General features: G+C 41.3%; 1 protein-coding gene and 1 long non-coding RNA gene across 2 annotated transcripts; both read right to left on the reverse strand.

Annotated features, from left to right (window-relative positions):
- Positions 1–10166: 10166 nt before the first annotated feature.
- Positions 10167–11608, reverse strand: LOC119500939 (ADP-ribosylation factor-like protein 4C). The gene has a single exon (XM_037790995.1). The coding sequence runs from the start codon at positions 10949–10951 to the stop codon at positions 10373–10375; it is 579 nt and encodes a 192-aa protein (XP_037646923.1). The 5' UTR covers positions 10952–11608; the 3' UTR covers positions 10167–10372.
- Positions 11609–19821: 8213 nt separating this feature from the next.
- On the reverse strand, positions 19822–26844 carry LOC119500565. Its single transcript, XR_005209640.1, has 3 exons — positions 26708–26844; positions 26382–26529; positions 19822–20168 (listed from the first exon to the last, which is right to left on the reverse strand). It is a non-coding gene; the product is annotated as an uncharacterized LOC119500565 (long non-coding RNA).
- Between the last annotated feature and the right edge of the window lie 184 nt (positions 26845–27028).

Genomic DNA, 27028 nt, shown 5'->3' on the forward strand with positions numbered 1-27028 from the left:
CAAGTCCAGACCATTCATCTTGGCACCGGGACTCGTCTTCCCCCAGTACCACACACACACACATACACACACACTGAGGAAATGACATCCTTTCTTCTTGCTTCCTGCTTAGTAAAATGTGGATGAATTATGCATTTTAGTGGATGACAAAAGAGGCCTGTCAGACTGTGCATAATCAAACAGCAGCTCAGTGAGGCTGCCAGCGGTCATCCATCATCTGCAGCAAGAAAGAGCACATGCATGGTCACGTTTACTGACCACACTGCACTTGTTTTTAAGGGCTTTATTTTTATTTTTTTAAACACACAATGTATTCATGCTATTTATTTCCATATCTATATTTGTACACAATGAAGGGTCTTTAATATGTTTGAAAATGAATGATTGCATATTGACCAATGGACCTGGTTTGTTCTTAATCAGATTTTTCTCTCAACTAAAAACTCAAAAACTCAAAATTGACAAAGTCTCTTTGACTTTGTCAATGTTGCATTTGCATTTGTCTGGTTACCTGATTGACAAAGTCTATTTGACTTTGTCAATCAGGCAACCAGACAAGAATGCACCAACACCCAGACAACTCATGCCACAGGTAAGAGTCAAACAGAGCACAGCTGAAAGCTGAGGTTTAAATACACTGGGAAGAGCTAACAAGGTGCAGCTGGGCAGCCAGGTGAAGACAATCAGGTGATCAACTGAAGCAGAAACAGACGCTACAGGGACTAAAGGCCTAAATCAGGGAATAAAAGTCCCTTTAGCATGTTTTCAAAGTTCACCACAAAATATGTGCAGATTTACTTCAACCCCATGATTATTGAAACATTTTAAATGCTGGCGTGACTGAACTTTTAACTTGACTCTAAAATATATTTCGCAATTATCAAACTTTTTATTAAAGTTTTAAACCTAAAAATTACATTCCCTTAAAATAAAACTGCTTTGTAAATTACATTTCAAGGGAAACATTTTTTGTTGCAGATTACGTTCGTTTTTATCACAAATTTGTATTGAGAGTCTGCGGAAGTCCGTGTAGGGAGGAGTTTGGGGCGGTGTCAAACAAACATAACATTTATTTATTTGCAGTTATGTCCCTATCTTAACAACGTAAGTTGTTAGATGTTTTGTTGCCTAAACCTAATTAAGTAGTTTGGATGCAGTTTAAATTGAATTTACAACGTTAACCACGTGTTTAAAACTGTTTAAAATTGCGACCATAATCTGGAAGAAAATATGTTTCCTTTGAAATGTAATGGAGAATGCAGTTTAGTTGTACGAGAACATAACTTTGTAGGAGACAGGGTTGTTTAACACTTAGCAAAACTAGCCTGGTGTAAATGCAACCAAAAAGCATTCGAGATGGATGTTGTTAGATGTTAAAAGTGTCACCACATCAGTAAGCATAGTTTCTAGTCACCTAGAAATTCATTTTCTGTATCAGTCACAGTAGGTTTTGAACAGGAAACGAAATCGCTGACTGGATTATGTTCACTGTTGTTTTTGTGTGGTTAGGTTTAGGCCACATCAACACTTTAGATGAGGTAAGGGAAATATTGTGGTTTTGTTTCATTGTCAAAAAAATAAACACATCCTGTTTTGCGCTTAAAGTCACTGCTGACGTTTTTAATATTTAACGAAGATCACGATCTTTCCCGAACCTTGACCAAAGCTGTGAAAAATTATAGAAATGTTTAGTTGTGCTTTTGTTGCTCTGGGCAGTGAACATTTTGTTCAGTGTCAACATTTTGCAACTTGGCAGATACATTATCTAACAATGGTTCCTCATTATGTTGATAAAAAACGTAGTCAGGTGGCACTGTGTTCCTTTTGAAACGTATGCTGTTGCAGTTTAAAAATGTAATTTTCAGTACACAGGGTTGGTATGGGTGGGAGCAGCATCAGCGTGAGTACCCATGATGGCAAGCAAAACTTTTGTTTCTGCTTTTTTCTCCTACGTGAGCAGGCGGCATCCTCCGGGTCTGAAAAATGAAGCTAAACGCTGAAGTGCCTTAAACTTGCATTTTCTCTAACAGCCAGCAGGGGGCGACTCCTCTGGTTGCAAAAAGAAGTCTGATTGTATAGAAGTCTATGAGAAAATGAGCCTACTTCTCTCTTGATTTATTACCTCAGTAAACATTGTAAACATGAGTTTATGGTCTCAATCGCTAGTTTCAAGTCTTCTTCAATACAGCATGATGTTCATTTAGTAAATGATGGTCCCATTTAAAGTCAAATAGACCATAAAGCAGGGGATGCTTTAGGGCGGGGCTACCTTGTGATTGACAGGTCGTTACCACGGCGTTGTCCGGTCTGGCAGTAGTCCGTGTTTTCGTCTTACAACTTTAACCCTTTCACAGTGTGTTTTCACTTCATGAAAGTCAATTATAACATTTTGGTCGCCTAAAAATGTCTTATTCAGCGTTCGGTTGTACTTAGCTCCACCCTCTCGTGTCACTTCTGGTTCCGAAAAACCAAGACGGCCAAAATTAAGGCTTCAAAACGGTAGTCCACAAACCAATGGGTGACGTCACGGTGACTACGTCCACTTATTATACACAGTCGTATGTACGTGAGTCCTCCATGTGTTTGTGTTAATCGTGGATAGTTGTTAGTTCTTCTTCTGGCAGTTTGAGGTGATTACCACCACCCTCTGGGTTGAAGTCCGGCCAACGTTTGTTTATGTTTTCTGTGGAAGAGATAAATATAATGGCTGCCAAAATGAAACAGCAAGATGTACAGGCTGTGACCATAAAGACCATCTATTGAAGATGAATACGTTAGTGCAGATAAGGCTCTCTGGCTACCGTCTTGCATTCAGGCTGTTGCAGATAGCAGAGGGGATGAAGGGGATCTGGCACCGCTGCTGTTGTATATTGTGGAGAAAACAGTGACACATACCCACACATAGCAGTACATACAATGGGGAGGAGGCAGAACAACAAGAGCATGACCTATATATGCCAGGGACACCCGAACAATGCTCGGCTTATCAACCCTCTGAACACAAAATAACAGCTGCAGGAGCAAGAAAGAGCTGATCCACCAGGGACAGCAGCTCTCTGAGATAAACGTCCTACACAGTCACAGTCTCAGCACGTTAGTTAGAAACCAGAGATGTGAAGTAGCCGAGTCCTTGTACTCCGTTCAAAATCACTTTAGAGGCTTTGGTTTGTTTCTCATATATTCACATTTAGGAGACTTTTTACTACATCACAGAAGAATATTTGTATTTTTTTACTCCACTACATTTATCTGACAGCTGGTTACTTAGTATATCCATATTTTACAATCATCTTCTAGAGGTGGGCGATAGCACAAAATCTGTTTCTGATCTGATTAGTCAGGAGAAGACATCGATAGGCTAGTTCTGCATTAACTCTGAGTTAACTTTTCTGTTAATGCGTCAGTAGGCAGTATATTTTTGGCATCATTAGGCAACAATTCCATAATAACCTTTCAGCATATTGTAATTCAAATGTTCTGAGAGAAAACTAGACTTCTGCTCCTCCTCATGGCTCTGTTTACAGGCTTTAGAAAATCTAGCCCGTGACGGGAGACAATCACAGGTCATTTCAGAGAGAGAGCGTTCCTATTGGCTGTGCTCCGGGTCATGTGATCGGAACTTGGCGTTCCTTCAACAGATTTCACAATGGCGGCGTCACAAACTTTTCATTTTACAGCTAAACCGTGCACTACAAGATGATTCTAAAAACATTTCAGAAGAGAAATAGGCATTAACGTAACAGAATATTGATTCATATTTGATCAGCGCTGCCTAGTTTGACTGTTTGGTCGGAGTTCACGAGTGATTGACAGCCGGCTCTCATAGACGGCAGCTGGATAGCAGACCTCAGATCAGCTCTGACTGCTTGTTTTCCTCCGGTCTGTGAAATCTTGCAGATGCCGTTAGGAGCATCGGAGGACACCGGAGAACACAGAGGCACACAATTTTTTTTAGGTTACCTGTTTCATGTACTACTGTCATGATATAGCGACTGTTTTATAAAAATAACTTTTTTTAATCATATTTGCTCCAATCTTGCCTACTTCAGCTTTAATGACTTTATACATTACCAAAAGTTGAGTATTTCAAACATGTATGTTATAGACAAGATTTTATTGTTGTCTGTACTAACAAGGCACAGCAGCCCAGTCGCACTAAATGGCGTATGCATGCAGTAACAACGCCGTTCTTGCTTTAGGCTCAACCATGACGTTTTTCCTAAACCTAACTGCAGCTGTGTCAGTAGTTTTGTTGCGTGGCGTACAAATGACAGGCGAAAAGGGCGAAAATGCGTTCTCATGACACACGGAATGTCCTTGTGATGTCTCTGTGTTATTTATACGCCTTCCCATGAGATTGGGTTGTGCACAGAGAAGCAGAGATCATACTGACGCTGGCACTGATATCTAAAACAGGAAGTGGCACTTTTGGCATGGATCCGCCCACCCCAATCATCCTGAGATAAGATTATCAAATATGGCTAATGTCATCATTACTTTTTCCCATGTTTACAAACTTCCTTTCCATCTTTTCTTTTGGTTTTTTTCTCCATTTGTTACTAAGTTCAGTCTAAAAGCATGAAAGGTTTTCACCCAAGAGCAAAACTAAACTCTACTCTTCCTCACTCAGACACTTGAGTACTCTTTACTTCTGACACTTCACATTTACTTTTCTTATGATATTATTATCAGTGATTAAATTAATTTTGCCATAAAGCAGTCTGCATCAAAGTGATGAATGAACTGGATGTTACAAACTGAGGAAGTACAAGGTGCTATTTAATTCATAAACATCCTCGTCTAAGTGTTGTATCAAAAAAGATTTTCACGGTTTAATTTCCAGAAAATTCACAAAATCACAAAATGTCACTAATGAGATATTAAGTTACCTGTACCGAGATATATCTCACTGGTTCCAGCATGGGTTAACCTGGGCTAAAGTGGCTCAGACTAAGTAAAGTACACACATGTAGGTTTACAGACATTTATGTTTCCACAAACACTGGAGCCCCCAGGAGACAATAAAAAAAAAGTCTCAGAAAAAGAGCTGGCTGTTGGGGTTGAAAGCATTTACAGTGTCAGCTTATTATCTTTTAATTTCTGCCGTGATTGTAGAAGCACAAAGACGCACTGCTCTGTAATCAGCAGTTTGTTTTGCTCCAGCAGAGACGGCTCTGTTCCTGCTTTAAGTAGATAATTGGAGAGCTGAGGGAGACACCAACAAAGACCGCAGGAGGAGGAGGTGAAGAGGGAGGAGGAGGTGGTGGGAGTTCAGAAATGCAGTCTGCAACTTCTGCTGACTTGAAATCTTGAACGCTACAAGAACATTATGTTTGGTTTGCCCTTTGACTTGTCTTCTATCATGGTATGCACTCACTCAGGCTGTTCTCATACATTTCTCTTTGCTATACCTATGAAAAGGAATGCACTCTATTCGTATATAACCCACATAATCAATTTGTAATCGTGAGCCAGGACAGATAACATAGTATAACTACTGTTTGTGTCCCATGTGAAACCAGAAGTCAACTTTGACTCACTTTTTACGTATATTCCGTACTTAAGTTACGCCACTTCCGTAGTTATTTTAACCCAAACCATGATCCTTTCCTAAACCTAACCAAGTAGTTTTGTTGCCTAAACACTGCAGGGGCTTGCACAGGCGCACTGATCGCTCATGATCGCACATTTTTAAGATGACATACAAACCGTTGAATGACGTTGATTCAGTGGCTATTATCAATAGCTGCTGTAAGGAATCACCTGACCTAAACACATACTTCAACTAATATTCAAACTACTCAACCTACTCAATATAGTCCCACATGTGTAGAAAGTCATGAAATCATCACAAACATAATCCAAAGTGAGTCTTTTTGAGACTGTTAGAGTCCCAGCAGGTGATTTGTTAATTGTTAACAGGGAGAATGAACCCGGTTCATGCACTCTCTCACGAGGGGGAGGTGGCAGGTTAAGAAGGGGGATGCATTTTGATTATTTTGCTAACAAGGGGGATAGCATCCCCCCCTCAAGTCGCCTACTGCTGTTACCAGAAAAACAGCAGTTTTAGTCGTTTATTCAAATGTCTAAAATGACAGCCCGTTCTCATTCCCAGGACGTCAAATACCGACGCTTTGTCATTGCTGTCGCCGTTTGATAGCGCCGCACAAGGCATTCTTTAGCACCAGTGTGAGACGCACCGGGTTTTCCATTAACTACATTGTAAACTCATCCACGGCAACAGTAAACGCTCGGAGAAAGTGCTGTGGTGACTTAGTGTAAAGAGCAAAACAGACACACTCTGAGGTGGACGGGTCCAACAAAAACACAAGGCTTTCATCCAAGAGACCGCTGTTCATGTCCCGTACGTTAAGTTCATTTGTGTCCCATGTTCACAACGTTCTGTTTCATTTTCACTTTAAAAACGTTTTTTTCCTAAACCTAACTAAGTGGTTTTGTTGCCTAAACCTAAAGTGACGCCGAGGGCATGTCAAGTATGTGACGAGTTGGGATGAGAACGTGTTGGATGTTTACCTCATGTGGTCGTGCAAATAATGATTCTTGTCTGTCGGAAGCAAAGGCAGAGTAGCATTCTTAAACCGGGCACACACTGTTCGGATTAAGCCAGATTTGAACCCAAAATTGATCGCCCCTGGCTTAATTTAGATTTGGACTGAATTTCTGGTTGTCGTTGGACCTGCAGTTTGAGAGCTAGGGCCACGATGCTTCAGTAATCACCTGGACGATGAATAATCTGGTTCTCGGACGATCAGTTGGATTTCTGGCAGGTCAGAAGGTTTTTGTCTGCTGTCTTTCGGTCTGAGCGGTTCCACGGCCCGATTTCTCTCATTGCTGCTGTTATAAACTGTAGTGATCTTGAAGGGGGCATTGAAGACAACAACCAACACAGCCATCTTGGACGCCTCACAACACCCTGACAAAAAAACTAGTTAGTTTTTTGCTTACTTGACAAGTTGTGCAGCGTTGACCAATAGGAGCTCAGAGAGAGGAACGATGCCGTTGGTTATAAATTCACAGCTACTGTGATGAGTTGAGAAAAGTCAGGCCTGGTTTCTCTAGACGCTGGAACCATTCCTTCAACATAAACAAGGACAAGCTTCTCTGGAGGCAGAGTATATTTGGAGGCTGTAGGGTTTTATAGGCCAATCGTGTAGCTAACTGTAACTGCAGCACACACATATGGCCTTCCTACATTTTTCCTGCACGTTTCAAACTGACAAATGGGTCCAATGAAGAGATGCTCTGCTGCTACTATACCAGCATCACTTCATATTCAAATGCAAGAGAAGCATATTCATACAAGGTCACCGCATAGCTTTATAGTAACAATTATTGTTGAATTTTGCAGGACAAAATAATGAGTATTGTTTTGTTTTTTTGCTTAGAGAGATTTGTTAAATCCAGTATACAACCCATCAGATATGTGGTAGCCTTTACTTCACACAAAGCCTTCCAACAATTGAACCTCAGCTAAACCCTGCTGAGTAAACACAGACTGAGACTGAAGATAAATAATGATGACTAATGATTAACTAGAGCTGAAACCGAGCTGGAAATTAGGCACGTTTAAAAGGCAAAATGAGTAGGGTTTATCAAAAAATCAATATAGAGAGAGACTCAGAAATACAAAAATAATCCCTCTCAATCATCCCCATTATGTCCCACTAGAAGTGTGTGGTGGTACCCACAGACAGAATCACCCACACTATTTTATCCCAAATTGAACCACAGAATTTCCAAAGATGCCACATACGTGAGACTGAATTTGGGGGGAAATAATGCAGAAGATAGCTGTAATATTTGACGGCATGGTGCAGACATAGCCCTAGTAGATGATCCAGGATAGATGCTGTGAGAATGTAGAATGTGATAAACATGAGGGAGAAATCATGGGACTGAGACGTGAATGTTTGTGAGTCTCGTCAGGGTAAACACAGCTGTTAACACTGCAGACGACTGCAAGAGGGGGAAACCTGTTTCTTAAAATCATCGGGTTGGTTCTGCTATGCTGTTGCTATAGCAACGGGTAGTCCCGAGATGACAGGGCTCTCTCTTTTCTTCTTCTTTTTGTGGGGAAACCTCTCAGTTGTTTTGTTTTTTCTGAGCCTTTTGTCATTAAAGACACACGACGTTCCTCAATGTGAGCTTTTTTTTTATCTGAGGGTGTCCATGAAACAGTATAGCAATATCATTTTGTTTCTATGATTAATGGGAGGAGAGAGAAGAAAAACGAAGTTCTGTTACACAAACTTATAATCATTTTCTTGTGAAATATGGAATAATTTTACCTCTTTGGGCCTTAAAAAATGATTGAAATGAAAACATGTGAGAATTTCAGAGCAGAAATGTCTCAAATGATGACTCAAAGTGAGATGTGTAAGAGGTCACAAGCCAAAACATGTAGTGAATTACTCATTTAATAATTAACAATGTGTTAAACCTTAACCTCTTTTAGCGGACGAACCCGGTACCGTTTTTTTTGTTATCTCATTTACATTGTTATTGATCTTATTTGTTATTATCTAAGTTTTAAATTGATAATACAAATGTGTAATTCATGTGCAAACAAAACTTGACAAACAAATGACCCCTGAAGTCTGAGCAGAAACTCTTATTCAGCAGCTTTCTGACTGACCTCATGTTGTACGTCACACAGCAGCTGAACAAGCAAAGAGGGCATCTTGTCCAAAAATAATCTATACACATACTGGTGGAGAGTACTGGTCCCATTGGAGCACTGGGTTGCTGCTGTAAACACTGTTGTGAAGCAGAAAATTCAGCACCGCAATGCAGATCCATAAATTTCACAAACGAGCTCTGCTCGAAAATGTTCGCTTCCTGTGCAGAAATCTGTGATCGAGGCCTTTTTTTAACATCTTGAGCTTCAAACATCAGAGGGATTTTCTCTCATTTAACCTTCTGACCTCTGTGACCTTTGACCTTTTCTCTTTGACACACACCTGTGAGCATCTGGATAAAGGAATCAATTAACGGTTCACAGCTTTTTAATCATCACCAAGCTGTTTGTGTTATTCCATCCTCACTTCTTTGACCACATGTAAATGAAGAACAAGTCACCCCCAAAATCATGGATTTTTATATCTTTTAATATTCAAAAAATACTTCAATTTTGGCTTCTTTAGTACATAAACCACCTGGATCTGCTCCTCTTATTAATACAGTGTCTACTGTTTGTTAGGAAATGAAAAGTGCAAAGTAGTGGACACTCTGTCCTCAGTCCACCACGCAGAGGAAAGGCTACTTCAATGCTCCCAAAAGAAAACAGTCAGTGTGACATCCAGACTCAAACTACAGATGTCTGTTCTCAAATCATAATAATGATAAAAAAAAAAAAAGAGAGAGAGAGAGCCGGGGGCACAAGTGACCCGAGCCACGTGCAAAATCAAACACAGTAGACCTTCCTGTGGATGGAAATAATAAAAACCCAGAAGAGTCCTCAGTGAGCTACAGCAGAGGAGCTTCTTCTTCTTCTTCAGTCAAACTAAAAGTCCATGACAAAGCAGCAGATGAACGGGGCCAGCCCGTTGCTCTTCCTGCATGCTGAAGATCTGAAGAGTCATTTCAAGTTTATTTATTTGTCTTTTTTGGTTATTATGTATTTTATATATCCTGCAGCCTCCTGTGTGCAGAAGCAGCAGAGCTTCACAGCGTCGAACAGCTTTAATCCAAACTGAGGATTTAAAAAAAAAAAAAATTTGAAGGGACTGTTTGTAACTTTTTACACGTATAAATCTACCGGGTCGGTTTCCCATGCGCGCTCGCATATGCGCGCTCGCGTGTAGCCAGAGACTCTGCTCCTCTGCCTGCTTGCCTTCAGTCACACACAGTGCGCGTTCTCGCTGTCTCGCTATGCATGCGCGCACACTACACACTGCAGAAGAGTTAGTTTAGCTCTGAGAATATCTAGAGAATGTACAGTGGACGTTTGTGCAAAAATAACTGCTGCAGCTCCTCCAGACCAACAGAGGTTTTCCGTGTCTTGTGAAGTGACGGGGCTCCGCAGCGAGAAATGTTATCGTCTCCGACCGGGTCAGCTAACATTACTGCCAAGCAGGTGAGATATAGAGTTATATTGTGGTTTTAGCATGTCATGTGTCGCGTCACTGTTTTGAGCGATGCTCGTTCATGTCTATTTCATGCGAGCAAGCGCGAACCCGACGCTGACTTTCGTTGACTTAACGGCCACAGGTGTCGCTGTTAACAAGCATTTCTGGAAGTTACAAACAGTCCCTTTAAAAAAAAATCACTGCAAAGTAAAGGTGTTTAGGGCAACACTGGCAGAACCCGGATTCCTTACAGTTCATTAGACTAGAACACTGTCCAGCAGCTGTTACCGCTTCTTCTTCTGTTTTAGAGATTTCCTCCTCTTCAGGATCATCTCATACAGTTTGTCCATGCCCTCGTGGAGCCCCTCGCCTATTATAGCGCATGCAGGTTGGATGTGATAGGTGGTGGAGGGGGTGAGCTCGTGCAGAGCCAGCTGCTTCTCTATATCCGCCACTGGGAGAGACTTGGGCAGGTCCTGCTTGTTGGCGATGACCAGCAGCGGCGTGCCCTGGTTCTCTGCAAACTTGGTGACTTTGTGCAGCTCGGTCTTGGCCTCCTCCAGCCTGTCAACGTCCACAGAGTCCACAACATAGATGATCCCATCAGTGCACCGGCTGTAGGACTTCCACAGAGGCCTCAGCTTCTCCTGGCCTCCCACGTCCCAGAAATGACAGCTGATGCCCTTCGCGGTGCCATTGCTCAGCTTGATCTTCTCCGTGTTGAACCCAATCGTGGGCACAGTGTTGACAAACTCGTTGAATTTGAGTCTGTAAAGGACTGTAGTCTTTCCAGCAGAGTCCAAGCCCAGCATGACGATGTGGAGAGACTGGAAGGCAGAGATGTTGGAGAAGCTGTTGCCCATTTTGGCAAAAAATAATGTGTGTCTGCAGCTGCTGGAGGAGGGGGTTTATCCAGTTTTTGGAAATAAAACAGATCTAATGCTCAGATCCTGTTCTTATGAATCCCCTGTGGAGGGACCTTGGTGGTGCGCAGGCCCCGGTGCGCTCTGGATGACTGGTCGGCTCCGGTGCGCCTCGGCAGGACGCAGCGCGCCGTGCATTAGTATTCTCCTCACGCACTCGCATCCATTTGGCCACGAAGAAGCTCCGCAGTTAAAAACAGGCTCCTTCAGGACAGTGAGGACGGTGTCAGCTTCTGGGGAAGGACAACGATGATCAGATCCCCACCTTCTGTGTGTGTCCTCTGATTCTGTCCTCTCTGCAGGATCAAACAGTCCCTCTGGAAGATGCGCACAAACACATTCACCTCCTCAGGCGTGTGACTGCACCCTGCTCCTCCTGCTCCTGTTTCTGCTTCTGCTTCTGCTCCTGCGCCTCCTCCTGCTCCTACTGCTGCTCCTACTCCTGTCCAACCAGGAGAATATACCGTGCACCTCCTCTGCGTGCACCGGGTCGCTGCTGCTCTCCGGACGGTCTCTGCAGCTGCTCTGTCTCTCTCTGTTGTGAGGCTGGCTGACAAAACAAGACCGCAAAACAAGAGGAGGCGGCCCTGCTACGCTCCACCCCGCCGGGACATGTGCCAATGAGGCAGCACACAAGCTTGCTGTGGTGATCCGGTTCCTATACAGACACACAAACACTACTATATTTCAAACTTCACGTGCAACGTTTGGCTCATATAATACATATTGTGGACATGTTTGTCTTGAAAAAAAAAAAATAAAGGCCAAACTGCATCAGAAATAGTTGAAGCTTCAAAGTATATTCTCTGAGTTGGTTTGAATTTCTTTCTGTCACCAAATAATACAAAAAAAAGTATGAAAATGTAATAAAATATGAAGGAGTTAAAGCCTTATTTCTTATTCTAAAATACACTGTTGTTATTCTCTGCGTTCATGGTAACCTCCTGGGATCATTCATGGGCAACTGCGCCCTCTGTTGGTACAACTGGGCCACAACAGGAAGGATAATAACTGTTGACAAAGGCCACTTTAAAGATAAGTTTTAAAATTACAGTTTTTCTCGATTGTTTACACACATTTTCTGAAAGCATGCCTCATACTCTCAGAACTCTACACACAAATCAAAAAACACACACACAATGGGCCAAACCCCTCAATTCTCCTGCAAAATGAAAGTTTACATTCAAAACAATGTTATTTCTTCTCAAAATGGTATTTTGTTTTCAAATGACACACACAAACCATCATATGAATAGACATTTATAAGAACCAGTTGAACACTGATGTGCTCAATGTAAAACACTATGATGAATGGAAAACACTTCTTCTCCATTCATCATAATGACTTAGGCCTTTTTTTTGTTCAGTGTTACACTTACTACAGACAGTACATACATAAGTGTGTTGTAAAATATTTTAGAATATTGTTTTTATACTCAGAACACACAAATACACGGTAACAAATATATTTTATTTTCCCCACAAAAACAATGTACACAGTGTACATCCCAACCAACACAAAGTTGCACATACAGTGGTCTACATACAAAACAACAGAAGAATTTACTGTATACAGTTACAGTAAAAAAAATGAAAAAAAAAAACTATGCTGCATCCTCTCTTCTGTTTCGGTCTGGCCACAGCACCTCATCCACATCACAAGCAATGTTTTCCCTGGCCAAGCAGCGGGGGAAATATCGCTTAGCATGTCGAATCCAGCCATGAAAAGCATCAACTGATTGCTAATTGTAACACTGTGTGACAGGTGTTTGCCCATGTGATGAGTCAGTGTGCATAGTAGGGCAATTGACTTTAGAATTTTGAATGACAGTGTGTTCCTTTTGAAAACGAGATTTTCTTCATGAAAATTGTGCCAAATGCAAAGAATTGTGTGTAGTGTTTTGAAAAAAGTGTGTTTTAGAACTGCAATTTGAGTGTAAAGCAGGAATTGTGCTTGTAGTTTAGCAGAATTGGTTCAGGGGGTTGGTGCATGAGTTACATGTTGTGGTCATTGTGTGTCAAGTACCAGTATTTGTGTGTAAACAATTGAGAAAAACTGTAATACAAGGTGTTTTTGCTTGTAGTAAGTAAAAAAAAAAAATCTGCTAATAGGATTAGTGAAATTTGCTTGGTAAGATTTCTTGAAATAATAATATTTAGCCTGTCAAGATAAAAAAAAAAACATCTTGAAATTAGCTGGGAAAACTCATTTTGAGCTATATTTTACTATTGGGACGTATGTCATAATAAGCCTGTAATGCTACAAAAGTAGTTTTCACTAAAAAAAAAAAATCCTATATCTCACTGAAATGTTACTTGTTAGGCGATTGTGTCTTATATTAAATGTTATGAGATATTTTAACTAGTAATTAGACAAATATACCTGGGAAGATTTTGTGTTTTTGCAGTGAATCACAGTTTCTCTAGGTCGCTTTGGTACATTTCTCGAATCATCCTTAACATTTGCAAAACAGTGAGTGATGATTGACAATGCATAAGGCTATACTTTTCTGTAGGCCTATAGCATATACCAATTTCAACAGTACAAAGTTCCACATTACTGCATGTGGGAGATTGATTACTAGACATTGGACAGGATTCACATACATAAAATATGCGTGACAGATTATGACATCTGGTTCAACCATATTGCATGCAATGAACTAATGCCTAGATGTTTTGGTATACATTTTGATCAACATGACATATTGATATTTTAAAATGTGTAACTTATCCCCGCCTGCTGCTGCTGTTTTTGCACAATTGTACGTCTGTTGTTGTATGTTTTGTAACAGTGCAGAGTGTTTTGCTGACTGTATGTTTTAATGTTTTATGGTCCTGGGGATATTGTATGCTGTGTCATGTTTGTATTTGTCTTGTATATAGTGAAGCCAAAGACAAATTCCCATTAAGGTGGACAATAAAGTAAAAGTAAAAGTAAAGTATAGTAATTGATAATGTAGGAAACAGTAGACAATTGTACATAATCATTTCCATGAATGTGTCAAAGCATGATGTGCACAAGTGACGGTGTGGAGGTTTGAACAAGTAGTTGTGAGAATTCTGATCTGAGAAATGAACCAAAGCCACTGAAAAGAGAAAAATAAAACTGTAAAAGAAAAGTTGATGGAGGTTGACATTTAAAATGTGTGTTGAGATGCATGCTGGAAACAATGTTTAAAAGAAAAAAGTTAAGAATAATATAAATACACACCCCTTTATGTCTGTGGTCATATTTCTCACAACAAAAGAAATGAAAAAAAAAACATTAAAATATTTTTATTAGGCTATATCTAATTCAACCAAAGGACCAAGGTGAATAAAGAAGTTTTTGGTGATTTAAAATTAAACTCAGAGCAGTGATTGACGCTGTAAATGTCTTTATGGGATTTTCCAAACTACTTTAAAGCAGCACATGAACAGTGTGTCGTCACCAACACTGTATTCATGAACAGAAAACTTTAGCACCACCTGGTGAGCAACATGAGATCACATTAAGTTGTATATACAGTAGTATTTTAGAGGAGATCTACATATATTGAACGGCCCTGCACACAAACACAGCTGATGACTTTTCCTCTAGCGCCATCATGAGGTTGACATTTGTGGATTGGAGTGAACTATTGGATGAAATGTGTTCAGACGTTCATGTTCACCTCAGGATGAAGTTTAATAACTTTAGTATTTTGTGCTAAGTACATAGAAAACATTACAGCAGACAGAACTAAGACATCACTTTGGGATGTGAGAACTCAGGATAGACAAAGACATTTTAGACCAAAAGATTTAATCAATGTATTGCACAAAAAAAAAATAATCACAGTGTAAAAACACTCCATTAAATACTTACAGTATCAAAAGTGAATGTTCTCATTATGCAAAAGTCTGTTACTGTATACCTATAATACATACTTGAAATATTATCACAGATGCACCAACGTATTTAATGTTGTTACTTTTATGTAATGAAATTTAGCTCCACATTTACCAGCTGCAACATTAAAGTGATGAACACTTTAATACATCAATAAATATAATCCAGTAACATAATATATGTTATGTGATATTGTTCTGAAATGGGCCATTCTGCAAAATGAGTACTTTTACTTCTTGTACGTTAAGTATATTTTGATGCTAATACTTTTGTATTTTTAGTATTTTCACACTGTAGTATTGCTACTTTAACTTAAAAAGATCTGAGTACTTCTTCCACCAGTGTCAGCTGTTTCAATATAGCTTTATGGCTGCTGATGATGCAGAAGTAGAGGCTCTATATTGTATTTAAGGTATTCATTTCTGGCATGCTGTGTGCAAACATTTGTAAAATAAGAAAAGAAAAGTCCATAATTTTGGTATTGTATGTAAAGCGTGTTAAGTAACTGCATATTCTGTGAAAACAACATGAATTGTGTGAACAGTTTGGTCCACAACAGACAAATGTTGTGCTAAATGTGTTTAGAGTTTTGAAAATGTGACTTCAGATTGGACAAAAGGATGTTAGCGATTGTAAAAAAAAAAACTGTAAAATGATACAGTTTATGGCACCGGTCTGCTGTACTGCTTTCATCCACCAGATGGCAAACTGTGTTTTTTCTGCCACATTTCAGCTGTCAGATGTTTTTATTTAGTCCCAACAGTGAGCACTGAGCTGTGATGTGACAGGAATATGAGATAACGTGATATTTAATCTGGAGTTTCTGCACATTTCCTCCTAAACAAAAAGGGAAGTCAGTACAGACAGACAGCAGCAGGGAGATAGAACAGCTGTGTGATGAAGTGATAAAATGTAAATAAAGGAGGAGAGGAGAGGAGAGAGGTCTGGGCATGTTCATAATACACAAACATACACAGTTCAGGGAAGTAGCTGTTTCAACAAACAGTCGGTGTGCATGTGCACACACGTCCTCAATTTCTCCTTCATCACTATTCCAGAGAGGATACCTGCAGGAGCGCCACTCCACCCACCTCTTCTTCTCTCCAAATAAATGCACACACACACACACACACAAATAAATCTCTCCCTTCTCCACACACACATCCATTTTACTGTAGCCCTCCCCTGACTGCGTCCATTCCCTGGAGCCTGGTTCCTTTCCAGGGATGTCATTACCAGGGGTGTACTGGAGGATAAACATAAATAAACTCCATTTACCGTCATCCCAAAAGCTGAAATAGCTTTCAAGCTCGCTCTTTTTTGTATATTGTTGAATGTTGCTGTCTTCACAAGAGCACAGAGGAGCCATTAACCCCACCCACACACAGGAGGTGGAGGTAAAAACAAATAACCATCCTGTGCACTGAGGTTAGCAAAAACACTGACCATCTATATTACATAATAGTCTTATCTAGGTGAAGCTGAGGCTAAATTTGTGTCTGGTATTTTTCCTCCCATGAGCCCTTTTTCCATGATACTGGTTTGGCTGGGAACCACCACATTTTTTAAATATTTACTTTCTTTGTTTATTTTTTTAACCAGTACAACCCAGAGTCACTGACCAAAGACTTCACTTGGAAACATTTAGGATATTTCATGGCGTATCATTATATTTCTGCTAAAATAACAATGCGATCATTGACACAACAACATCGACACTCATTTCATTTACAATACGGGCAGAAAACTCCAGGAAAAGTGTAAAAAGAAACTTGTTTTGACATGGCAACACATTCTCATCCTAACTCGTCACATACTGATCCTTGACTCCGTGACTCCACCATGCCTTGATGGAGTCACGCCCCTTGGTTTTGTCACCGGCCCTTGGTGGCGTCACCGGCCCTTGGTGGCGTCACCGGCCCTTGGGGGCGTCAACGGCCCTTGGTGGCGTCACGGCCCTTGGTGGCGTCACGGCCCTTGGTGGCGTCACCGCCCCTTGGTGGAGTCACGGCCCTTGGTGGCGTCTTCGGCCCTTGTTGGCGTCACCGCCCCTTTGGTGGCGTAACCGCCCCTTACGTGGAGTCAGGCCCCTTGGTGGAGTCACGGCCCTTGGTGGCGTCTTCGGCCCTTGTTGGCGTCACCGCCCCTTTGGTGGCGTAACCGCCCCTTACGTGGAGTCAGGCCCCTTGGTGGAGTCACGGCCCTAGGTTATGTCACCGCCCCTTGGTGGAGACACAAAAACATTCTCACTGTAAGCTTGTTAACATGGTAATGGTTAGTGTAGATCATCAAACATGTTATCATGCTAATATTAGTGAGTTAATCATATGTATGTTAGCATGTTAATGTTTAACATAAAAAGGACAGTGGTTAGTAAAATTTGCAAGCTGCTAATTTGACCATTTTTGGTGGAAATTTTGGAGCAGAAATAACAGTAACTTCCCTAAAGGAGGTTGCTTATCTACAAAAAAATACTGGTTCAATTGGCTCCACTCACTGAGGTTTAATTCAACCAATGAGATTGTTTCTATCGTCACCGTGGCTCCACGGCTGAGGAACATTAGTAAATCTAAAACTGCCTGCAACCAAAGGGCCCACATGTAAACCAAATATTCAAATCATGATTTATTCACGTTATCAGGCATGTTTTCCAGAAGCATCTTCATGTGGGAGTTTTTCTCTAATCTGTTGATGGAGGTGGTTTGAATCTGTGTGGGCATGTTTATCTGGTGTGTCCTCGGCTTCAAAGTGGGTCACATCGGTACAAACATGCCATGAGTGGATGACTGTTTTCAAATGAATGATGTTCAGCTGCCTCATGGACCGGGGAACGCATCTGAACAAAGGGGGCGGGGGGCATCATTTCACGGCATGCGGAGGGGGTGGGGGGGCAAGTGCATTGAAACACATATAGACCTGTATTACTGATGATGAGTATTGAGTCACGTTACAGAACACTTTTTTAGTCTGACACCCAGGCGCCAGGATGAAGTGACTGAGGAGCTGTTAACATTGTGAGGGGGCAACTTGTTTCATAAAATAAAATGAATAGATAGTTGATTAAAAATAGCCTGAGAAAGGCTAAATAACAACAACAACAACAACATAAGGCTACTGTTTCAAAAGAATAGGCTACATGTATTAATCAGAGCACTCTCAAGAACGTAGCGCTAGCATCTTGCAAAATATTTTTTATTAACTTATGAAAGATTCTTTGTCAAAAAACACGTCTCTTTTTCATAGACTGTATAGAAGAAGTTGACGTAGTCACTGTGACGTCACCCATTGGTTTGTGGACTGCTGTTTTGAAGACTTCAGTTCGGCATTTCAGCCGTCGCAATCTTGTTTTTTTGCAACCAGAAGTGACACGAGAGGGTGGAGCTAAGCACAACCGAACGTTGAATGAGACATTTTTAGGCGACCAATTAACTTTCATGAAGTGAAAACACACAGTGAAAGGGTTAAAGTTGTTAGACGAAAACACGGACAACTCCCAGACCGGACAACGCCGTGGTAGCGACCTTTCAATCACAAGGTAGCCACGCCCTAAAGGATCCTCTGCTTTATGGTCTATTTGACTCTAAATGGGACCATAATTTACTAAATGAACATCATGCTGTATTGAAGAAGACTTGAAACTAGAGATTGAGACCATAAACTCATGTTTACAATGTTTACTGAGGTAATAAATCAAGAGAGAAGTAGGCTCATTTTCTCATAGACTTCTATACAATCAGACTTCTTTTTAGCAACCAGAGGAGTCGCCCCCTGCTGGCTGTTAGAGAGAATGTTTTATGTTTAAGATACTTCTGCATTGGCTTCTCTTTTCAGAGTTACTGCCTGCTTTTTTTGAAACCATGAAAAGCAAGCAGGCTAATAAGTGATGTGTTATGTCTGTCTATCGATTTCCTCCTCTTCGTTTCAGTACTACAGACAGCGCTGCACCTACACACTACAAACAGACTCCAAAAGTTACCCAGACCGCCGCCGCCCCCCTGGCTTCCACAGTCTATATCTATAATTGACACTGTGAAATTTAATTTTGTAAGTAAAAGTATAGCCAGGACGCTGATTGTTTAATGTTACATAACTTATGAATGAATAATGGTGGAAGATAAAATGAATATTGGTCTTACTCTCAAGGACGAAGAGAAAAAAATGAGTGTTCAGAGCAGTCTGGTCTCTCTGAGCTGTTTGCTAATGAAGACTGTGAAGTCTGATCTGCAGGATATCGCAATGCTGATATCACATCCAGACATTCCTAATGACTCTTAAGTGTTTTCTGAAGTTGGAAGCTTTTGACTCAAGTTTGACAGAAAGGCCACAGGAAATTGGACTGAAGCAGCCATGAAAGGTGACTGATGCAACAGAGGTCTTTGCCTGTGAAATCATGTCAAATGACTCGAGGGGCCTGTGGCTTTCAGGGCTGATCGCACACTTCAATCAGGAAGTCAGATTTCACTCAAAACTCCGCCGATGACAAATACCAGGAAATGTTGTCGTCCCTAACCTCCATGAACAGTAAATAGACTGCATTTATAGAGCGCCTTTCTAGTCTTCCGACAACTCAAAGCGCTTTACACAACAGGTCAACATTCACACACACATTCATACAAGGGGCCAAACAAATTTTGCTTCATATTTGTGAGTCCAGACATTTGGAATCAGCCAATGTTTGAATTTTGACCCAACAAGTTACAGAGACAACATTTAAACTCCCCACAGAAAGGACCAAAGGACCCCCAGAGGTTTTGGTTAAAGATTTTGCTTAAAAAATAATCATATTGTAGCTTTAACATGAAATATGGCTGCAGAGAAAATCCAAATTTTCCAATTTCTATCATATATTGCTGGTGATGAACACCTCAAAACCAGGACAGAACAAAAATGATTCTGCTTTGACGTATTGTGCAGTTTATTATTGCAGTTGTGAAGGCTCAAAGAAACAGGAGGATGTTTCTGCCTGGTGGTGAAGCCCTACATATTGTTTTCCGTTCTCAGCTGAATGGAAACGTCTCTGAACAGCCTGCAGGAGGTCGCTGATGGGAGCAGGTTGATTGCTGCTGCTGCAGCTGCTGGAGGTATACACCCCACATCTTTGTGTTATCCGACCTGATAGACCACTGAGCTCCGTCTTAATGGCTCCTTCAGCTGCACGCTTTTGGGAAGATAAAAGCATCGCTCTCAGCATCGTGTGTGCGCCTCCGACGGGCTGTGTTGAGGTATAATGGAAGCTGACAGGACTGGTTCACCTCCCTAAAGAAAGCATCTGGACTAGAAGCCCTTCAGATAAAAAGAGAGTGGTGTGGCAGAATCAAAGAGAGAAAAAGATGGCCTGAATTATACCTCCATGCCTCACGTCTCAACTCAAGTGCTTTTGATGAAAGTGGAGTGTTTCTGTATGTTTCTATGTGTGCAAAACATAAACAGGCTACCAGGCATAGAATATATAATGTAGTATATCATACCATGCTGGAGCAGAGATATACTGAGACTAAATCAAAGTCAGCAATTCCTATGACGTCATTTTTACTTTATTTATTTTTTTCTACATCTTTATTTGCACACACATAAAACTTCATAAAATCCAGATAATGAAAAAATAAGAAATGTGGCAGGAGAGGTCAAGATAACAAACAATAACAATAAGGGAGGAAACTAAGCTAACATAATTTAGAAAAACACAACAAAAAATAGAATAAGCAGACAGAACTAACGACCAAACCAATAAAAACAAATAAATACATGAAAAACAAACTGAACAGAAAAATATTTATATATATTTATTCTTTCTTTCGAGATTGATTGATTGAATCAAGTATTTTTTTATCCCTGAAGAGGCAGAATTATCACACAAATTAATATTAAGAACCACAAATGTCAACCTCAACCTCAAGTCAGTCTATTGACCAAAGTCAAAAGGATTCAACCTCTGGAAACCACAAATGTCTGTACAAAATTGTGAGCCAATTCACTAGAATTAATCCTCTGAATGTCTGTATGTGATGTGTGCTTCATACGGACTCTGAGAAGTGTGTTGTAGTATCACAGATCTCAGCAATTTAAATGTTGTTTTTAAACAATAGAGAAGCTAAAATGCGGAGTTTACCTTTGATTTATCTTTAACTAAATTATTTTAATTGCCAAACTAAACTGCCAGATAACTGTTAATGTGGCAAACAGGCGACAATGTCTAATTGTTTGAAAACAATCTTCAGCTCACATTTCAGTTGTTAGATGGATCCTGTGAAGGTTAAAACAACAGCAGAAGGTGAAGTCTATGTGCTGCTGTTTGGACAGAACACCATCTGTGACTTCTTCTGAACCCGTCCTACACACATCTGCCCACAGCTGCATCGCAGAGCGGGAATTCATCACCTCGGTGAGGAAAAATGGTTTTGGTGACGCATGCAGCTGGTTTTCAAACACAACAACAGCACCAACATCACAGAGTCGTATCACTGCAGCCAGAACGAGACCTAGTTGTCTCATTGCACCCAGTGAGCGGTCTCTCGCACACAGCAGTGAGCTCCGTTCATTAACACCTCCTGTTGGATGCAAATGAGAAACACTGATTGAAAAAAGAAATAATAGCTGCAGGTCATAGCGGTGTCTCTGAGAGTCTGGAGGCAATTAGGAACATCATGGGAACTCAGTAAAACGGTGAATTCATATTTATACTTTAACAAAGAAAACACCTCAAAACAAGAGGAAATAGGGCACTTATTGGGGACTATTTTCAGCGGCGGATTAATCCACATTTAGTGCTCTTGTCACCTTAGAACGAGCCGTCTATATCTACATACGGAGCGTGTCCTCTTAACGAAGCCGGCCGCCATGTTTCTACAGTAACCCAGAACGGACAAACCAAACACTGGCTCTAGAGAGGGACATTCACGTTTTTGTGGCATCGACCATAGTTCTCCTGCACGCTTGGCACAAGGGAGAAGTATCACTTGGTTGTAATCTGCAACCTCACCAGTAGATGCTGCAAAGTCCTACAGACTGCACCTTTAATCCACATTTGGTGGTTGATAAAAATCTGTGACAGGAGGACGGTATGTGTGTGTGAAATTGAGTCAAAATAAACTACAGTGTGTGTGTTCATGAAGTGTTAATGGAGGAACATGTCACCCAGTATAACCGTGTTCCTCATTGGTGTGTTTTTAATAGTTTTTGGACAACAACGGTGCTCTGTGGCAGAGAGGGAGAAGATATATCAGGCTTTGGATACACACACAAAAAGCTTGTTTTTGAGCTGTCAAGTCAAGGCTAAAGAAAACCAGTTGAAGGGTTAGATTGCCTGTAGGTGTGAATGTGAGTGTGGATGGTTGTCTATCTCTATAATTCTCTATATTCAGACCTGGCATTAACATGCATCGTGATGATCCGAACATGAGTGGACAGCTTTAAGTACGTCTGTTCATACCTGGCATTAGAATGCGTCTCCACATGCGTCTCCAGTGCCCACTTGTGATTCGATCTCACTGCTCCGCTCTATATGCAAATAAACACGGAGTAAACACACGGCTAATACAGCAGACGTTGTGATGTAATATTACATGAATGTCAGTAGTAATATCCTACATATTCGTGAATTCGGATACATTTTATTAACATCAAGGAGGGGAGGAGAGAGAGTAAGCGGGTCTGTGTCAGCTCCATGCAAAGCAGCGGAACAAAAACACCGACACATCTCCGACAGTATGATAATAATGCACTTTGCGTGCCTAGTCTGATAGTCTGTACATATGTAGTCTAAAAACAAGACATATTTTAATAAAATACAGTTGTACTGACAGGATCCAGTAGAGCACAGAGGCCGTTTCCATGCTGACAAGCGCTGGCGTCTGCCTGTCTATTCATGAGGAGCGCCGTGAGATGCCACAGATCTAAGCGGGAGATCAGTAGAGTAGGCGGTCCTTAATGCGGTCCAGGACACATTCACGTACACACTGCTAAGGTAATGTGGTCATATGAGGCCCAGACCACCTCTGAATGTGGTCTGAAAGATCTGATCTCAATGCGTCTTGAGTGCGTTCACATCTGTCAGAGATTTCTGCCAAAAGGATCACCAAAGTTTGAAGGCTTCATCCTCTGGGGACCATGAATGTCTGTACAAAATGTCATGACAATTCATCTAATAGTTGTTGGACAAAAGTGATGGATCAACCAACTGACCAACAACATCTCCTTCTACAAACAGAGTCCCCGTCACTGATATTTCACAGACTTGTGACCAGTTTTCTTTGGAGACTTGTAATTTGGGTGAACTGATCCTTTAAAAAAACGTATCTAGTAAAACTGGAGCGGTTGATGCAAAACAAAGTGACCAGAGGCCTTTGAGAGAGGAAATTGTGTTGTTGTTTCCCTTTGTTGCCCCTTAGCTCTCACATTATTCATCTGGTGGACGCTGCCATCACAGAGATGAACTCTAAACACATTCTCTGTTTGTTGTTGTTCTGACATTTGTCTTGATGTCTTTCAATCATTAGCTCTCTTTTCTTTCTCCCCTTACTGTCTCCTCTCACACACACAAAAGGTTGCTATGGAGATTTGCATGCTGTGCTCCGGAGGTTGCCATGGCACCAGTTTTTTTACCCGGAGCAGCAGCAGCAGCAGCAGCAGAGTGTTTTCGTTGGCGCGGTGGTCGCTCTGCCTCCTCCGGCAGCTCAAATTAATAAAACACTTTTGTTTGCGCCTGTTGAACGCGACGCCGGTTGTTTACCGACTCCTGAAATGGATCATAATGACGGAGATGGAGGGAGAGGAGGATGTGGGCGAGACAGAAAGTGAGAAAGAGGGTGTGTTGCCTTCAGAGATGATCTATGATCATGATCATTGAGAAACAACCCTGAAGTGGCTGCGAGTGCCACGCATAATGTTCAGCCTCGCTTCAGCTGCACGTTATTATTATTCAGTCACGCTGTTTTTACCATAAACCTTTACTATCAGTCTCTATCTTAGAGCTGTCCATGCATTAAACATGTAAAAACCTCCCTCTGTGTTTGGGTGTACATTAAGAGAGAGTCAAGGAAGCCTGCAGAGGAGACACATCAACAGATTAATCGTCTGAATCCAGCGAAATTTAGCACCCAGTGAGACATTACTTCATATTTTTAGATAAAAGCACGAAGAGACTTTCTCTCTGCTCGATGAAACTCTTAGATTTTGTGATATTTTATTCTGTTTTATTACTTAGTTCAGCCTCGCTGCTGTTCATACCGAAGGGAAATCTGATACTAAAAATACACTCAAGAATAAAACCAATTCCTATAACAGAGCAAATATGATTTCTAAATTCTAATGTTACACTACGATTGTGGGGAAATAATAAGTTTGATATAAGAAATGCAAGAATCAAGACTGATGGTGAAATGTTCAGTTGCTCTCTGGTGATAAAAGGCATAGTTTTCTTAAGCTGCTCTCCAGTGTAATGCTGATGAAATGTCCTTATCTCTGGCAAACCTATCCTCCTTGAAACCAAGTAGGTTTCAAACCGATGAGGTTTCCTAGGAGACAAACGGCTAACATCACCCACAGTCAGAGAGAGAGGTGGGGAGAGAATAAGGCCATCATCAGTGAGCTGGTATCTGTTAGACCCTTTGTCGCCAGTAAAAGGTGATATATTCTGTCCATCATCCTGGCACTCTGAAAGCTGTAAAGAGCTGTTTGGCTTCTTTCCAGTTTTACCTTGACAGCCTGTTCTCAGGAGAGAATCCTAAAAAAATCCAACAAAAGTCCGAACCCCTGGCCTCAGTCTGGGGACTCAGACTGCTGAACATGAAGCTAATCGATGCTCTGCATTCCCTCGAGCTCTGTGAAGCACTCCTCTGTCCAGACTTAGTACAGGGTGACTTTAAGGAAACACTGCCAATGCCATTTAACATTCTGAACACACACATCCAGCTAGAAGGAATATGTTATAATGATATGCACATAAATCTTCATTAATTGTTTGTTTTTTTGTGTTTTTTTTAGGGAGCAGAAGCAGCCGTAATTATGACTCGCATCCATCAGGAGCAAAGGTGGAAGAAGTGTGATTATATATAACAGTCAACGCTGGTTTCTTTTAACCATAACTACGATCAGCGTGGCGAAAATGGATGGCAATGTCAGGCCGTTCATCCACCGCTTAGGTCCAACTTAAATATCTCAACTGATGAATCAACATGTGGTCCAGACAATCATGTTCCCCTGAGGATGAATTGTAATGACCTTTGTGATCTTTTAAAAAGGGACTGTTTGTAACTTCTTACACGTATAAATCATTACGGGTCAGTGTCCACTGCGCGCTCGCGTGTGGCTACGCTTTTCAGACTCAGACTCCAACACAAACTACACAGAAACCGCAAAGTTATATCTAGTGAAGCCCGTCTTGCAAAACCGTGTTAACTCTTCCTGCTTCAGCCTCGTGGTAGGATCACACAGGGGAGACCGTAGCTTTGGTCTCCAGGGCCAGAGTCGATGCTGTACTGTAATCTAATGTGCATGCGTACACACTACACATTGCAGAAGAGTAACGTTATCCTCTCCGACCTAAACTCCGGTGTCTCCCCTGTTCCTTCTGACCGCGGTCGGGAGGCTGAAGCAGGAAAAGCCAACACTAGGATCAGCAGTGATTCATGGAGAGACCTTCGTCTGGTCAGCTAACATTACTGCCAAGCAGGTGAAATATAGAGTGATATTGTGCTTTTAGCTGACGTGTGTCGCCTCACTGTTTTGAGCGATGCTCGTTCATGTCTACGTAGAGCAAGCACAAGCATGAGCAACAGGACGCTGACTTTCAGTGTCGCTGTTAACAATCAATTTCTGATTCTTACATAGAGTCCCTTTAAATTAGTCCAATACTTTATTCCAATTGTCCTATAATTTATGACCAAAAGTGACATTCCCATCAGCCACAGCTGTACATGTGTTCTGTGCTGATTAACAAACGTTAACATGCTAAATTAAGATGGTTCAGCCTGTTAGCATCGTCATTGTGAGCATATGAGCAGAGCTACTAGCTTGGCTGTAGACCCTTAAAGCCATTTCACACCAGTGCGATGCGAAAAAGTGGTGCGGAATATGGAAAATTTGCATGCAAATTTTTCTGACTGACAACTATGCACACTGGGTCCGGTGCGAATTATCCGCATTGCCGTGTTCCATACGGTGCCCTTGTCCACTCCACACAACGGTGACTTCGTCCACTTCTTATATACAGTCTATGGTCCGAAGGCATGTGGTGGACAAGTAGAGAATGGAAATGAACGGGTTTTGGCGGGTTTGGGAGAATGTGGCCGGAGGGACAGAGAGGCAGAATGTGACGTGTACGTATATACAAGTGTACATATTTGTATACGCATCAGTGTGTTTGGTCTTTTTGTCTAAACTAAATTCTTTAAACTGAACTTTAACATATTTGTCTATTCCCCAAATCTGAAATGATTTAATAAAAACATGGTGACAAAAAAAAATGCATTATGAGTTCAAAGATATCACTAATATTACCTGAACATGTTGTGTTTGTCCGGCCATCAGTTACACCTGTGTGTCATGTAAACACGTTGCCGTCTGTGGCCTCCTGCCTCCATCCATCAACGTCTTTCCTTCTGCTCCTGTTTGTTAGCGTTCCTTATCTCCCCACAGACCCTCATACCTGAGTGTGTTCAGTGACCACAGACACACAAATGGTTAAGTGAGTGGGCTGTCACACACCCACACACACACACACACACACACACACACAGTAGAAACACAGAGGAGGGTTTGATTTGGGGAGAGGGCTGAGTACACAGAGAGAGACGGCCTCCCTGCCAGGTTTCGATCTCCCTCACCTTTCTCATCCGAGAGCTGCTCCGAGAACAAACACACTTCTGTTCACAAACTCCTGCTGCAGGATGCTGGATCCTATTCACCTGCTTTTATTCATGTGTATATACCTCAAATCAACCCCAAAAAAGAAAGAAAGGACTGCAGGAAAAGGCAGTTTATGAAATTCATATATCAGGTTACATGCACATTTATAAATATATATAAAAATAGCATCAAATGGCAAAACATGCCCACATTTTTGAAAGGAGCAAATTTATTTAAACTGATTTTCAGCTGGATTTGATGTTTCCAAGACATCAGAGAGTTTCAGTTTATGGCTTCAA

The sequence above is a fragment of the Sebastes umbrosus genome, chromosome 13 (genome assembly GCF_015220745.1).
Source record: "Sebastes umbrosus isolate fSebUmb1 chromosome 13, fSebUmb1.pri, whole genome shotgun sequence".
Classification (NCBI taxonomy): Eukaryota; Metazoa; Chordata; class Actinopteri; order Perciformes; family Sebastidae; genus Sebastes; species Sebastes umbrosus.